Raw genomic sequence first — 15,525 nt, 5'->3', positions numbered from 1 at the left:
CAAGGTATTTACCCTCTTTACGTGAGGCAAGTGAATGAATGATTAAATGTACAGTATGTGGTGCTTTAGTAAATAATAATACCTGGAGCATTGGGCAGGGGGCGACAGGCAACTCAACCAGCATTTGCATCACTGATATATGTCTGTCTCAAATGCATTGTATGTGTTTGGTGAAACTGGGCACCTCTGTGGGACAGATAAATATGACGAGCCCTGCCTAAAGGTGCCTCTGTAGGTATGCTTAGATAGTGAAGGCATCCAAACAAGATATATTTGTGTCCAAAGTGTTGGGCTCTGCCTAACATGCTGTGGTACAGAATATTAGTCGGATTGACTCAAAGAGACTTAAAAAAACACTTAAGATTGACTTAAAAGAGACAGAAGGGGAAATGTGTTTTAGACTAACTGAATATACATCAGGACTAACTTTAACTTAATTTGTATTGGGTATGAAAAGTAGCCGCAATAGCTGCTTTGCTATGTATTTCAATTTAATTTTAAATATGTCCAGAGCAGGCTACTAAATCTGGCCATGATGTTAACTAACCCTGAAGTGCACAGTTCTGGGAGCAAAGGTTGCAGTGTATTATCTTGTGGGCTGGAGGCTTGGTGTAAAGAAAAGCACATAATTCGTCAAGGGCAAGATGTGGAATCCTTGACGCTTCAATGTCTGTCTGCTAGGCTGGTTGTCTGCCAAAACCCCACCAAACAGGGGGAACCCATATTCGTGCAACTTCACAGCTGTTGCCCTTGTCACAGCTGCCACACAGCCTTGTCCTCGGTACTGAGGGAGGGTGTAGCCATGCGCCAAACTTCCCATTGGATCACTAAGGCACCAGGAAACCAGCTGGCCTTCTTTGTCCAGGAGGCAAGCACTAGGGAAGTTGTGGATCAGGCTGTCCAGATAGCGCAGGCTCCAATCATTGCGCCCAACACTCCAATTTTCATTGAGCAGAGCTGAATGAGAGGAGTTTAGGCTGCCGAAGTGGAAGGGACCACTTCTGTACCTGAAATACAAAGAGAGGCAGTGATTTTCATGAGACAAAAGTTCTTGAGAGCAGAAGAAGCAGTAAGGCCTACAAGGCCTACACAATCATTCAAGCCTAAGCCTGCTAACAGCAAACTGCTAAGTCACTGTGACTCGTGACTCATCTTGGGTGAAGACTCATTCTCTCTGTAAAAGTAGCCAGCCTCTCTATGGGCCTCAGTCAGAGAGCTGTATGGATTGTGTATGGAGTAGTCTGAACAGTGCTGTTGTTGTTGCCATGTAAGGCTGAGGCAGACACAGTGGCTCCAGGACCTCTGTGAAGAGTCAGATAGCTGCTATGAGCACTCTGTGTATGCTCTTTAACTATGCTGTTTCTGAACAAGTTTATTTTCTTAAGTAAAGTTTTATTCTGTTTATAAAGAAGACTCTGCTATGATTAATTTACCGCTGCGCGACAGTGATGGCGGTTGAGCAGATTGAAAGCTTAAAAAGTATTTCATCACCATCAACTGGAACAAATGAACAGGAAGTTGCAAGAGAAAGCTCAGGAAGTGACTCTGTGACTTTCTCCTCCTGTTTTGTGGTCAGAACTAAACCAGGACATAGCAATCAGATGTGGAACTTTGTGTTGGGTTACAATTCACTGCTTACTGATTATGAGGAGGAATGTTTGAGAATTCCGATGAAAATAGAAGCAGAAATTGCTGGTGTTCAGCTAGTCAGCCCTTTTCCAGAACAGAAAACAGTCCAATGAATACTGAATATTTGCTGTTGTTACTTTCCGTCCACAAATAATATACACTCACTAACCGGCTCTGACAGTAGGCAGATGGGTCAGGATGCAGGAATGTCTGGTAGAAGTATGGCTTAAGATTGACACTTCTGGACTCTGCAATCTCTCTGGCAGCTTCATATAAGCCATCTTGGAGCCCTGCACACAATGAAAATGAGATGTCAACCTGGGGGTGAGGAATTATATTTTCTAATGCTCTGTGTCTGCACCTCTCTTGCTATCGTATGATTATAGTGTTGTGTGCCACCCAGTCTTTGAGCAGTGCGAAATTCCAGGATTCTAGGTGCTTACCCAAGGTTGGTGTTTCCTTTGGAATGAGGTACAGCAGAGACTGTGGTGTCTCTGTGGCATGTGGTTTATTTACACATATATACAACCTGAGCAGTATTCACACCCAAGAGGGACTCGCTTCTCCCATGCTCACAGCCTTCTATTTAAACAGAAATCAAACATTGCTCTCTTTCTCTCTTCCCAGCTTGCTAATGTGCTTCTAGCTCACATCACTCCAATCCTCTGCTCTTAACTCAGCCTTTGCCCTTCAAACTACCCACCCATTTTCCATCTCACACAGAGCCACTTCCTTAGTACCTCTCAATGTCTCATCACCTTACCAGGAAGCTAGTTTTGCTATTCCAGGAATGGAATAAGTAGAGGGGGAGAAGCTTTACCTTTAAGCTGAAAGGCCTTTCCCCAGTCAATGGCTTCTGCATTTTCCAACAGTGTTCGCCAGGCGTCTACATCCCAGTAGAAAGCAGTATGAAAGTTGGAGTAGCAATCCTGCTTGTCTTTCACCACCTGCAGAACGTGGCACAGTCATTTGGCTATTGACAGGATGCAGGTAGCAGGGGTTGGTTGGGTCTTATTAACGACGGAGAGCAGGAGCAAGAGAAAGGCAAAGGAGGCAGGAACAGGTCCAGCACCACCATGGAGTGCGTCTCCAATGGCTTTCCAGCCTCAGAAGCTACCGTCTCTTGTGCTTTTTCTCACAGGTTCAGGTGACGGGTTATGGGAGAATTCTCACCTCCTTACGTGGGCGGGTAAGGACAACTTTAAACTCCGGCCAAGAGTCCACCACCACTTCGTGCTGAGCTGGATTTCTACGGTTGATGTGCATCACAGCTCCATTGGCCTGCCAAGGAAAGGAGGGCAGTTAGCTAGAGCAAAAATCCATGTTGCCATTTGTTAAATTGATGGGGAAAGGGGACGGCAGTAGAGGAGCGAGAATTACCGGAAGAGCCTGGGGCAGGTGCCGTTGCAGCACAGTCTCAAGCAGCTTCAACTTGGAGGGGCAGGTCAGGATCTGCATGGCTGGCCAAAGAGGGGCTGGGGGCTACGTCAGGTTCCAGGAAAGATAACGTGGGGGGGAAGGAAGCACTTGAAGGGGACGAAACGCAGAAAGAAATGCATCAGACCCTTACACTCAGTGCTACCGGACAATCCACAACCAGAATGACTTGCCATTTCTCATGAAATCTCTAGTACTCAAATTACTTCACTAATTATGTCTTTAGATCAGGGATATATGGAGTTGATTCCTATTCTGGCTGAGGAGATCGACAGTGGCTGCCCCTCATTCAGACAGTCCCCAACTCCCCTTTGCAGCTCGTCAAACCATTTCCTCATTTTTCTAGCACTGAGGCAGAGCTGAATTGGTAGGCAAGAAGATTTGAGTCCCACTTATTTAGGGGGATTAGATTGTCCCCTTCCGAGGTCCACAATGACAGCTGCAGTGCTTACCTGAAGGGACACGTCTGCCTTTGAGAAGAAGGTAGCAGCCTATTGCTGGGCCACTGGCATGATATGGAATGCCATCCTTGCTCAGACAATTTATCCACTTAAGTATTTTTTTTTAAAAAATCCTGAAGCAATAAGCCATTAACTGGCTGGTGCCTTGGCCTTTTTCCCAGTGTCTCAACAGAGAAGGAAGTTTGGCTGCAAAATGCTTTTGCTTGACTCAGATGGCCACAAGTCCAGAGAACATGAGAGATTCGGCATATACTATGACTTATGTCCAGGCTTCCACGCGCCCTTGGCAAGGAGCTGTATCATCAACTCTGAAGCCGCCCTGCTGGGCGCTCCACCCCTCCAAGCCAGAGTTGAGGGGCGTGATATTGACGCCCCCCTGGGAGCGGGGGCCAAACTAACCATTCCCTAGGTACGCCCCTGCTTACACTTGGCCAAGTCTTCTCAACCCTGCACAGATCTACTTTGTTTCAAGTTCAGAGCAGGACAGCTAGGTACTCATTCACCAGGGTCCCTTTCTCATTTCACTGCAATGTGGTAAAGGGATGAGCTCTGACAACATGCAAAAGTCAGGATGCCCAACATCCCCAGTGAGGTAAAACCTCCCTTTCAATCTGTTTCAGTAAGAATCCAAGAAAATGCACTCCAAGTTATACACCAGGGGTATATATACAGTGGTACCTCAGGTTAAGTTCTCAATTTGTTATGGAGGTCCGTTCTTAACCTGAAACTGTTCTTAACCTGAAGCACCACTTTAGCTAATGGGGCCTCCTGCTGCCGCTGTGGTGCTGGAGCCCGATTTCTGTTTCTCTTAACCTGAAGCACTATTTCTGGGTTAGCGGAGTGTGTAACCTGAAGGGTATGTAACCTGAAGCGTATGTAACCCGAGGTACCACTGTACAGTGGTGCCTCGCAAGACGAAATTAATTCGTTCCGTGAGTTTTTTTGTCTAGCGAATTTTTCGTCTTGCGAAGCATGAAATCCCATAGGAATGCATTCAAATTCAATTAATGCGTTCCTATGGTCAAAAAAAGTCCAAACAAAGCCAAATTTGGTACAACAAGAGTTTATTAAGTGGTCTTGAAAGTCACACATACTGTAAAGAGCATTTCAAAAATTGAAGGAACAATAAATTAAGTTTCTAAACATGACAGAAAATCATTTAAAAATCAACAAAGTGTACAGTACATTTTCTAAGACTCTGGGGGACAACTCGAAGAAGGTTCCTCTTCCACTCTTTGCTTCTTGCTGAAGAACCTGTCCATGGTCTGCTGCTTCATCCGCCTTTTCAGCACCTCCCTGAAAGACGACATGACCCTCGTATCAAAAGTGTTCGCAAGGTCACGTGTCAGGTCCTTGTCAGGGTGGTGCCGCTGTGCAAAAGTCTGCACATCTTTCCACTTCTGGCAAATGTCCCTCAGTTCTTTGGAGACCTGCTGTGGAACGTAGCCCTCCGTCGTCACAACCTCCAGGAACTCCGCTGCAAAGTCTTCAGCCACAGGAACATCAGAACTGGCAGCCTCTCCATGCCTGACCACGCTGTGGATTCCAGATCTTGTCTTGAACCGGTCAAACCAGCCTCTGCTTGCCTTGAAGACTTCTGGCTCGCCTGAGGTTCCTGGCTGTTCCCGGACGAGGTCTGCGTGCAAGGCCTTGGCCTTCTCACAAATGACGGCCTCAGTCACTGTGTCCCCTGCACGCTGCTTCTCTTCTAACCAGATGAGCAGCAACTTCTCCACCTCCTCCAGAACAGCTGGGCGGTTCTTCACGATCCTGGTGACTCCCTTGGCTGCATCAGTCGCAAGGATCTTCTCCCTCATCTTCAGGATGGTCCCGATGGTCGATGGATTCCTCCCGTACTCCCTGGTGAGGTCTGTCACACACATTTCACCGTCGTGCTTCTGGATGATCTCCTTCTTCATTTCCAGCGTAACCTTCGCCTTCTTCCCCTCGCCGGCCTCTCCAGCAGCAGTCTTCTTGGGTCCCATGGCAGCACAGCTCCTACCTTCGCAAACCCGCCCCCCCCCAAAAAATCAGTGCTTCACATCCAAAAAATTCAAAAGCACCCAGCCACCCACCACACAGAAATTCAAACCCAGAATTTTTTTTTAAAAAAACAGCAGAGTGGCCCAATGGTCACAGAAAATCAAAAAATGCAGAAAAAACACACACAAGCTTCCAGATTCTTGCAAACCCCTCCTCAACACCAAGTCCTTGAATTCCAAACACCCCAACCCAAAATCCAAAAACCCCAAAAAAAGTTTTAAAAGTTTAACTTACCAAATGGCTGCAAAAGAAGTTTTGGAAAAGCTTCAAAAATCACCAAAGTCTTCAAAAACCTCAAAAAAGGCTACCACACCGCGTGCTATGAGTTGCTCCTCGAAGTCAAGTCACAACTGCACCTCTTCAAGCAATGCACCCTGGGTATTAACGGTTTTAAGAAAAAGGAAACAAACTTGCAAGACGTTTTTGTCTTGTGAAGCAAGCCCATAGGGAAATTCGTCTTGCGAAGCAGCTCAAAAAATGCGAAACCCTTTCGTCTAGCGAGTTTTTCGTCTTGCGAGGCATTCGTCTTGCGGGGCACCACTGTATATATCTTCTGTCTTGGTGCCAAATTTTGATAAGTCAATCCAGAGTACAGAGTGAGCTGGTTCATACATACCGGTAACTTTAAACCACAGTTAAAACTCAACTATGATTTAATGTTCACCTAAGGATGGAAGCAGACCTGAGTAACAACCAGTCCTTCCGTTTTAGAGATGAGAAAGCCTTCCGTAGTAGAAGGTGCTTAAGCTGACCTGGCATGGGAAGAGGTGATGGAGGGCATAGCTGAGGAAGAAAGGGTTAACTCTTCCCTCTCCAGATGCAATTTCCAAAATTGCCCCTCTTCTGTTACAACTAGATTTGGAAACAAAGCATACTACTGGCCAGTGGCGTAGCGTGGGGGGTGCAGGGGGGGCCGGCCGCACCAGCCGCAACATCTGGGGGGGGCGCGCTCGCACTCGCAGCTCTCTGACCCTAGGGCAGAGGGGGTGCAAATTACTTGCCTTGCTGACAACCCACGCTACGCCACTGCTACTGGCTCCAATGTAATTGTTGTGGGATGATCTTCCTGGAAATTGCAGGAAGATGAAAGGTTAACTCTTCTGCTGGTGCACTCTCCGCAAAGTGCGCCCCTGGTATTATTTTTTTTAAAAAACGGAAAATGCCTTTTTCAAGTGCAATTGCTGGTGGGACTGCGGGTGGGTAGGGTTTAGAGTGAGTGTGTAGCTGCATTGCAAATTTGAGCGGTTGTAAATGACATTTTATCAGGTTTGCAAATATGCCCATGGTCCCAAAAAAGATTGGCAATCAAAACATGCGCAATATAATGTGATATTTTGGTTGGCCTAATGCAGGCATATCCAAAGTCTGCTTTGGGGTCTAATCCGGCCCACCAGTCGGTTTAATCCGGCCCCCGTGGCAGTTTATTTCCTGGGGTAAAATCCTCAAAAAAGCTCAGCAACTTCCACCCTTAAAAAAGCTCAGCAACTTCAATTCTAAAAAAAAAACCTTTGCATATTTATTTATTTTTGTCTTAAGAAAATTATATAGACAGCAAAATGAAGAAGCCTAAATTAACATTGCCTTCTACCAATAAGAAATAATAATAACTATTACAATAATAAAAATACTAAAAATTCATTTACTTCCCCTTTTAAATTTCTATTCTGGTTACCATATATTACTATTCTATAAGAATCTATTATATCCTTTGCTGTCCCATATATTATTTTACTTCCGGAATTCACTCTAACCCTCCCCTCCTCCCCTCTTCTTCCCGTCATAAGATTTCCTCCCCCCCTCAGGTGCTTTAATAAGATAGAATAACATGAAAACTGTAAAATTATAATTACTTCTTTTGTCCTTACACACTTAACAATTATTAAAAGTTCTTCTTTAACACCATATTTCTTCATGTATTTCCCTATGCAATCCATTCTGTATAACGTTTTTGTTTGGAGCAGCCCCTGAGTCATTTTTGCCATCTCTGCAAACTCACAAATCTTAATTTGTCATTCTGTCAGTTGTGGTACTTTTTCTGTTTTCCTATATTTTGCCGTAAGTATTCTTGCGGCTGCAGTTATATACAAAAATATGTTCCTTTTGTCCTTGGGGATGTTGTTTGTTAATAGACTCAATAAGTATGACTGCTTTTTTTGAAATAGAGCTCCTGAGAATCTCCTCATTTATCTCATTCCAAAATTGTCTTACCACCTTGCATCCCCACCATCAACAACTTTGGTTGGTCCTTATGGCTCCTCACTTAATCAAATCTGGCCCTCTTTGAAAATTTTGGACACCGCTGGCCTAATGGTATTTATTTATGTATTATTTATTAAATTTGTATACCCCGCCCTTCTTCCATAGATCTCAGGGCATCTCACAACATAAAAATACAACATAAAAACACAAAATACATAATAAAAGCAAGAACAAACAAACAAAACACAAACACAAACACACAAACCAACCAACCCCCCCCCCCCAAGTATTGGAAAAGCTAATATTTCACTATTATATCATTAGACCATTGCTTGGCTGGTTGACCATTCTTGATATATGGCTTAAGGTGCCTTATGTGAAATATTTTTTAAAACCAATATGTTTAAGAGAGGGACAGCAAACTCCAGGATTGGGGTAGTGATGGGTTTGTTTCTTTTTCATTCAGAGAAGGGGAATAATGAGAGAATTCTTATATTTATTAGGAAAGGTCTACAGAGAGTAAACTAAATGTAAAAAACAATTGGAGAAAAAAACTTTGCATCCAACCCATGAGGATTTCTCTAAATGTTTTCTCCTTTTTTTTGCAATTTTTGAATGCAATTTCTTTTTTCATTAATGGAGAATGGAAAAAAATGCAGTATAATTTTTCATTAAAGCACTAGTTCTCACTCTTGTTCTTTTATTTTTAAGTTGCTTTGGGTTGCCCTGTGTAAGATAAAGTGACTAAGAAATTCAGTAAATAATAATAATAATAATAATAATAATAATAATAATTTAAGGAAACATAAAAATAAAAGATACCTGTATGCTGTTTGTAATTGTTGTTCTGTGAAACAGTCACTATATTTATCTGTAGAAATGAACTCCTGCTCCAGGCTGTCCCCCTAAGTCCAAGATTTTTAAATGAACCAGAATTTGACCCAGAACCCGCACTCACGTTTGAAACACAAATTCCAAACCCTGGCACAGGATCGCAAAATCCTCATACCTTCTACTGCAACCAATAGACACTTTTTTGAAGCCTAGCAGCATGGAGGAAACTTTCAATAGGGTGCAGCTAACGTGTGTGTGTGGGGGGGGGTTTAATGCTTCCCAGTTATGACTCCTGAACTCATCCTTTGCTTAATGCAATTGATTTTGAAAGAAGCCAGTAGAAGCTTCCTTATCTCTGAAAGCTGTTACTCAGGTCTGCTTCCACTCTTAGGAACCATAACTGTGGTTTAAAGTTATGTGTGAACCAGTTCACTGTGTATTCTACATTAATTTATCAGTATTTGCCACTGTTGAAGAACCAGGCAAAACATATTTGGCAACTTAAACTGTTGTTTATGCACAGCAGCTTGCAAAGCTATGCATTCTTCTGTTTTCCAATCAACTTTGTATTTTATTATTCTGCTCAAAAGTTATATGCTATGCACAACAATATATTGAGCAAAATTTGCAATGGGTAAACTAAAGTTCCCAGGATTCTTGGTATGTGTGAATAGGCTTTAAATGTTGGTGTGTCTACACAGCCTGAAATTAGGGATTTATTTTCAACACAGGTGCAAGAAGGCACAGCTCCTGAGCTTATAGGAGTGCTCAGTGCTCTAGATAGACAAGAAAAACATGGTCTTATATGAGCTACTGATGCTCCACCATGCTTTCAGCTACTCAGTTGTGTCTTCTTGTTGATAAAAGCAGATTAGGAATGAGAAACCAAAGCTGAACACCCACCCACTGTGTGTGTCTTGTCCAGCTTGGTGTGTCTAAGGGGTGCTTTGCTTCGGGGAGCAAGGGATGGTGGTGTTATGTATATGTTATACTAAATGGTTCATTCACTCCACAAAATCGTTTCTTGGGTTGCAGCCGCGGGCCCAGTGGGATGTGATCCGGATGATCCAGAGTAATCGGCCGATTCTCCGAATGAAAGAGAGGCGAGTCTGCTTCCATAGAACGGGAGATGAGTGCTTGCTTCAGGGGGAGCTTCTGCCGGCTGCAAGCCTCTCCCACCAGGTGGTGCTGAAGGAGATCGCGGAGGAGCAGGGATCGAGGGAGAGGACCACCGCCGCTGGAGAAGAGGAAACTGCTCTCTAGTTCGGTGATTTTGGGAAAAACTGTCTCCAGGTAAAGCATTTATTTTCTGCTCAGGTTCCCCACTCCTTGCCCAAACAGCGGCTAAGCTAGCGCAGCAGGCAAGTTGCTATGGCGGCGTTTCCACGTTTGGACGCCCAGCTCCTTTCTTGGTCCGTCTCCGGATCGGCGTTTTGGCCCGGACATGTCCCGCTTCCTCCGCTGTCGCCGCCTTGAACGCAAAGCGAAAGCAGCGCTGCCATTGGTCGATCCGTGCAAAAACAACAAGCGGCTGCTCCGGGGAGACCCAGAATCGGGAGCGGTTAGTGCCAGCAGCTCTCACCCCGCAGTCTTCGCATCGCCCCCAAGAGACATTGTGGGGGAGCACCGACAGCCCCCGGCGCAGCTCCTGGTAAGGACGCAGCTGCTTCTAGAGATCTCGCGGAGCCGTTTTTCCGGGGTGACAGGAGGAGAGAGACCCTCTCTGCCCTTCCGCGTTTGGGCATTAGGGGAGGGAACTCGAGGAGGCGACTCGAAAAGGCCGCGGGGGATCGTCTGGAAGGGAAGGGGCCAAAATCTGGAACGCGGCTGCTATAGAAGGAACAAGAGGGATCTATCTGTTCAGGGGGGTGAGAGGGAGGGGATCATTTTGATCCCCAGTGGTTAGAGCAGGAACCGGGGAATCTGTTCTCGAGGTCTGAATGAGGAGAGGGCCGAGTCGTGCATTGCTTTGATGGCTTCAGGAGGAAGCAGAGTCCAGGATGGGGACCGCAAGGGATTCTGTCGCACTTCTTGACAGAGGAATAGCCTCCCGCTCAGGGAAAGGACTTTGCCCTGCCTTGGAGTCGGGCTGAGAATTTTCAGTGTCAACACACAGTCCTGGAAAATGCAAAGGCATTTATAACGAGTGTAGGATCTCTGACCATGCACAGAATATACTTCCTTCTGCTTTACATAAACTTAGGCTCTTTAATGTGTTTGGAGGCAAAGAACTTCCACATGGGAGAAGGCCATCAGCTAGGAGAGTCCAAACACCTTTTTGCAGGGTTTTTTCTCCCAGAAATAAAGTCGTTTTGACTGGTAGCTGGTATTAGGACAGTAGGTTTGAAGATTGAAGGTCCTAGTCAGCAGCTTGTCTAACAGTCTCTGCTTCTCCTCAGCTCCTTGTTTAGAGCAACCTGTTAATGCTCTGTGAGCGTTGCCACATGGAACCATGGGCAGGAAACGGCTAATCACAGACTCCTTCCAAGTGGTGAAGAAGAGGAAAAGAGACAGTAAGGAAACAAAGAAGGCTCAGAGCCCACTCCATGGTGAGTAGCTAGGAAGGGATGCGTGAATTTCAGCAGCACCTGGTGCAACACCAAAATTAAGCGCCCCTCACCTCTCTTGCTTCATTTTAAATCATACTTTCAGCGTTCCCTGTGGCACCCCCAAGTCTCCGTGCCCAGTGCAACCGATTTGGTCATGCTCCCGTAAATCCTTTTTCTTCTTTGGCGTAGCCGAGTAAGATTGTCTTCCATGAACACAATCTAAACAGTGAGTCCGTAAGTGACTGTGAGGCCAATTCTGGATCCACACATCCTTCCACAATGGAAACATAGGTTTCTAGGCGGGAGTTGATCATGGTGAGGGTTTGCCAAATGTGTCTTCCTCTTACTGTGTTTCTCCCTTTCATCCTGAATTCAAGCATCTTCAAAGTCCATGACACCTTTGGTAAAGGCTGTTCTCCAATTGGAGCACTCACAGGCCAGTGTTTCCCAATTGTCAGTTTTTATACTATGTTTTTAAAAAATTGCCTTGAGGGTGTCTTTAAACCTCTTTTTTTGATCACCAGCATTACACTTTCCATTTTAAGTTCGGAATGGAGTAGTTGCTTTGGAAGACGATAATCAGGCGTCCGCACATGACCAGTCCAATGTAGTTGATGCTGAAGAATCATTGCTTCAGCACTGGTGATCTTTGCTTCTTCCAGTACACCGGCATTAGTTCACCTGTCTTCCCAAGTGATGTGTCAAATTTTTTGGAGATACTGTTACCATTTGCCGATCGCCATGGGAGTTTTATGGGTTTGTGTTTGGTATGGGTTTTTGGAAGATGCTTGTGCGTGAATTTGTTTCACGTGTGTAGATCAGTGCACGCTGACCAAAGCACAGTCTTCGCAGTAAGGCTCTATCTTATCTGCTGCAGCCTTCATCCGCCTTCACAGCCGATGTAACTTGCCACTTGTTATCTGCCGCCTGCTCTGTTGTTGAGGACTTCTTGGATCATTCTTTGTCTAGCTCCTCCCCTTTGACCTTGCCACCTTGGGTGACCCTGTTGGGAGTACGAGACTCCCGACGGCTTCACTCACAAGGGTCATAGGCATGTGCAAGCCCACTCACCACGACAAGGTGATACCTCTGCTACCAATAGGTAGATAATCTGAACGGGGGGGGGGGGAGGGTGAAAATCCAGCAGCTTTAGGTGGGGAGTAGATGGATGCCCATTGGAGTGGCCCTTGAGATTTGCAAGACATCAGTTCTTGCAAACTCTTTCCCTGCATGGTCTTGCTTTGGTCGTCTCCTAGGTTGTTTGTTGGATCTGCACATAACTCAATACCACGGTTATGCAAGTAAGGGTTAATCAGTAGTAGACTTGCCACTTGCTTAGCTAGCAAGTTGCTATAGGACAGTGGTGATGAATTATTGCACAGGATTGCTGTGAAAGTGAAGTATTTGAAAAATCATTTAGCAGGAAGTAAAAGGCACGCGAGTGGCGCTGTGGGTTAAACCACAGAGCCTTGGACTTGCCGATCAGAAGTTCGGCGGTTCGAATCCCGCGACGGGGTGATCTCCCGTTGCTCAGTCTCTGCTCTTGCCAACCTAGCAGTTCAAAAGCACGTCAAACTGCAAGTAGATAAATAGGTACTGCTCCAGCGGAAAGGTAAACGGCGTTTCCGTGCGCTGCTCTGGTTCACCAGAAGCGGCTTAGTCATGCTGGCCACACGCCGGCTCCCTCAGCCAATAAAGCGAGATGAGCGCTGCAACCCCAGAGTCGGTCACGACTGGACCTAATGTTCAGGGGTCCCTTTACCTTTACCTTAAAATGATATGAAACATATACCGGTACTCCCAGAAGGTGGGGAACCCTCTACAGAAGAGGAGCATTCTCAATGAGCAATGGATTAATTATGTTAGTGTTGTTTCCTTCAGTCAGCACATGTTGTGTGTGTTCATATTTACATGAGATCGAAGTGCGGGTGAAGAGATGCCAAAAAAACACAGGCAAAGTTATACGGGTTGTAGAGCAAGCCAGAGATAACTAATGTAATGGTGTTGGCTAAAGAATTATGTTAACCCTTTCCTGCACACTCATTTCATACAAGGGCTCTCCATAATGCAGTGATAATCATCCATTTCTCTCTGATCAGACGCAGTGACAGTCCAGGCAGTCCAAGATGCTGCACATCCAGACCAGCTGGAGACACTAAAGCAATTTGACCTCAGCTGGCAGTACGGCCCCTGTACAGGTAAGAACTTCCAATCATGCTGCTACTACAACTGAGCCAAAGTACACATCACTACAATGAAATCATAGGTTTTCCCTGCCTCCCTCCATGCACAATTTTAGATATACCTCCATGGGGCAGGGACCAGTCTCCCTATGCTCTGTTAAAGTGTTACATTATAATTAGTGGCAGCATACCAGGAAAAGGGGTCTCCTAGTTAATTCTCAAGTTCATCTAGCGGCAGTAGACTTGCAAGGAAGGTGGTTGAAGATCGCTGGTGTTGAAGAGGCCACTTTGAGAGACCTTTTTTCCCCTGACAGGAATCACCCGTTTGCAGCGCTGGGAGAGGGCAGAGTTACTGGGTCTCAACCCCCCTGCTATGGTGCGGGAATTGCTAGAGAAGCACAACAAGGACCCTCTCGTTACATACAGGTTAGTATAGGAAAGCTGCTCTGTCCTTCTCAGGCACTGGATGGAAGCATCTATTCTAGGATAAGGAGATCTATCTGGAAGACTATTGAGGTTGGGCTTGGTGGTGCAAGGCCATGGCAGTGCTAAGCAGATCACATGATAATTTGGCTAAGCTCTGGGCATCTTTTATTCACAAATGTATGAATGAGGAGTAACTGTATCACAAGAGGTAATACACAAAATGAACTGGGCAAATGGAAGTATGAGCTCAGCAAAGGTCAAGTAAAATCCATAACTCACCTATCAGGGATTAGAAAGGGATAAGTAGCCAAGAACAAGCAGTTCTCCTTTATTTGCAGCTTCCGCCAGGGTGTTTGGTAGACTGTCCTGGCCATTTCATGGTAGGAAGTCCTAGTGGCCAAGATTGTCATGAAGCAGAGGCGCTTACGAAGTTGACATTTGGCAGTCAGCTTGCATGTTGTGTGAGAACCTTGCCGAAGAATGAGATTTTTGCTTCACCTTTGCTGTACTTCCAACCCACAGCATTTACTACGACTCCATTTGAAGCACTGAAGCCTTAGTATGTATTTACAGTTTACTTGCTTTAGTAAGCACCGAGTAGCTTACATGGGGCTTCCTTGTCTCACATCCAGACATGACTTTGGTCCATCATTCTTATGCTCACTAGAGTCTCTGAAAGCAGCTCAGGGCGCAACTTTAAGGGGGCAATGAAAATTTTAAAGGGTTAAAAAGGCTTACATGTAAGAAATGTGGACACATTCAGTAGCAGGTATTCCCACTTATCCTTTCCGCCACTTCCTTCCTATGTATTCCTTTTCCCACTCGCCACCTTCTCTCTGGCCAATGACTTCCTAGAATTGAAAGCTGACAGCTGCGGCCTCCCCACAGATCATTTGCTTATACTGACTGTAAAACATGCACCAATGCTGCTGTTGTGCTGCCCATGCCTGCTGTTTGGCACAGTAGGTGGAGGAGGCATGTAAGATGCCAAGTCAGGATTCTTTCAGGCAGTAACCATGTTCCATATGCTTCCCTTGCAGCCTGTGGCATGGATATTGCCTCTGAGAGGAAAATGTGATGGTATCTCAGCCTGAGAAGTCCCTGAGTTTTGACATTATTGGATAACTCCTTCATTCCTATCATGGAGATTCTGTGTTTGGACGTAAGAACCCTAAAAAGATGCCAAGGTCTACCAGCTGGTCTCCACTTATGGGCTCTGGCCCTAATCAAAGCTTCTTAGGGAGTACTTAGATGGCTGAGGTCAAATGAAGGTGAGGATTGATTTGGATCAATACGCTGTGCTGGGGAAAAGAATCCCAAAAACTAGGTGACTAGTTCTTGGAAGCCAAGCTTAGTATGGCACTGTATCCTGTTTATTTTACTGTTGTGTGCTCTTTGCAAACTTGCTTGGTTTGTTGAATTGGCTTTCAAGTTAATTGACTGAGAAATAAAACACTTGCACATCTAACAGCTACATGTGTCAATGGGGCCACATCTGAATAGTTTGTGACACATTATTCTCTCCACCCTGCTCAAGGAAGATGTACAGACTCTTCAACCCCATCACCACACAGAGAGATCTATTGCATACCTCCCTGCCTACTGCCCAGCTGAGTAGCACTATGAACAACTGCATAGTGTGCCCTCCCCCACAACTGAAGTGCTGTTTGGCTATTCCTAGGTCTTAGCAGCTGAGCAGTGGGGATGGCTGGGCAGAAGTTGGTTGTGGAATGCTTTTGAAAGATGGAACTGCAAAGCCCAGCA

At 45.4% G+C, this 15,525-nt stretch overlaps 2 protein-coding genes across 3 annotated transcripts in view; one reads left to right on the top strand and one right to left on the bottom strand.

Annotated features, from left to right (window-relative positions):
• The window catches only part of LOC308462928 (glycine N-acyltransferase-like protein 3), a 28,345-nt gene extending 18,705 nt beyond the window's left edge, over window positions 1–9,640 (bottom strand). Inside the window, exons 1-6 of the mRNA XM_080980961.1 lie at window positions 9,507–9,640; window positions 3,010–3,155; window positions 2,803–2,910; window positions 2,450–2,576; window positions 1,799–1,919; window positions 548–1,007 (exon numbers count right to left, since the gene is read on the bottom strand). Coding sequence (XP_080837087.1) covers window positions 587–1,007; window positions 1,799–1,919; window positions 2,450–2,576; window positions 2,803–2,910; window positions 3,010–3,087 — 855 coding nt within the window. The 5' untranslated portion in view covers window positions 3,088–3,155; window positions 9,507–9,640 and the 3' untranslated portion in view covers window positions 548–586. The remainder of the gene's footprint in view (window positions 1–547; window positions 1,008–1,798; window positions 1,920–2,449; window positions 2,577–2,802; window positions 2,911–3,009; window positions 3,156–9,506) is intronic.
• A 126-nt stretch (window positions 9,641–9,766) lies between these two features.
• On the top strand, window positions 9,767–15,229 carry POLD4 (DNA polymerase delta 4, accessory subunit). Of its 2 annotated transcripts, none has more exons than XM_080981064.1 (5): window positions 9,767–9,896; window positions 11,003–11,152; window positions 13,252–13,350; window positions 13,650–13,761; window positions 14,802–15,229. In XM_080981064.1, exons 2-5 carry the CDS (start codon window positions 11,056–11,058, stop codon window positions 14,824–14,826), a joined length of 333 nt encoding a protein of 110 aa, XP_080837190.1. In that variant the 5' UTR covers window positions 9,767–9,896; window positions 11,003–11,055; the 3' UTR covers window positions 14,827–15,229. The 2 variants fall into 2 exon arrangements, with proteins under 2 accessions (XP_080837190.1, XP_080837189.1); XM_080981063.1 differs by lacking the exon at window positions 9,767–9,896 and adding an exon at window positions 10,143–10,254.
• The last annotated feature ends 296 nt before the right edge of the window (window positions 15,230–15,525 follow it).

The sequence above is a fragment of the Podarcis pityusensis genome (assembly GCF_964106645.2).
Source record: "Podarcis pityusensis genome assembly, chromosome: 1".
In the NCBI taxonomy this organism is placed as follows: domain Eukaryota; kingdom Metazoa; phylum Chordata; class Lepidosauria; order Squamata; family Lacertidae; genus Podarcis; species Podarcis pityusensis.
The sequence above is the reverse complement of the archived record's forward strand: the minus strand, read 5'-3'. Positions and strand labels throughout refer to the sequence as shown.

What these genes read in the sequence shown, in the direction of transcription:
- POLD4 (XM_080981064.1), top strand. Translation starts at nt 11,056, where the DNA reads ATGGGCAGGAAACGGCTAATCACAGACTCCTTCCAAGTGGTGAAGAAG. An exon ending in GGCTCAGAGCCCACTCCATG is followed by an intron (nt 11,153 to 13,251) that starts GTGAGTAGCTAG and finishes CTCTCTGATCAG; the next exon opens with ACGCAGTGACAGTCCAGGCA. An exon ending in GACCCTCTCGTTACATACAG is followed by an intron (nt 13,762 to 14,801) that starts GTTAGTATAGGA and finishes CTTCCCTTGCAG; the next exon opens with CCTGTGGCATGGATATTGCC.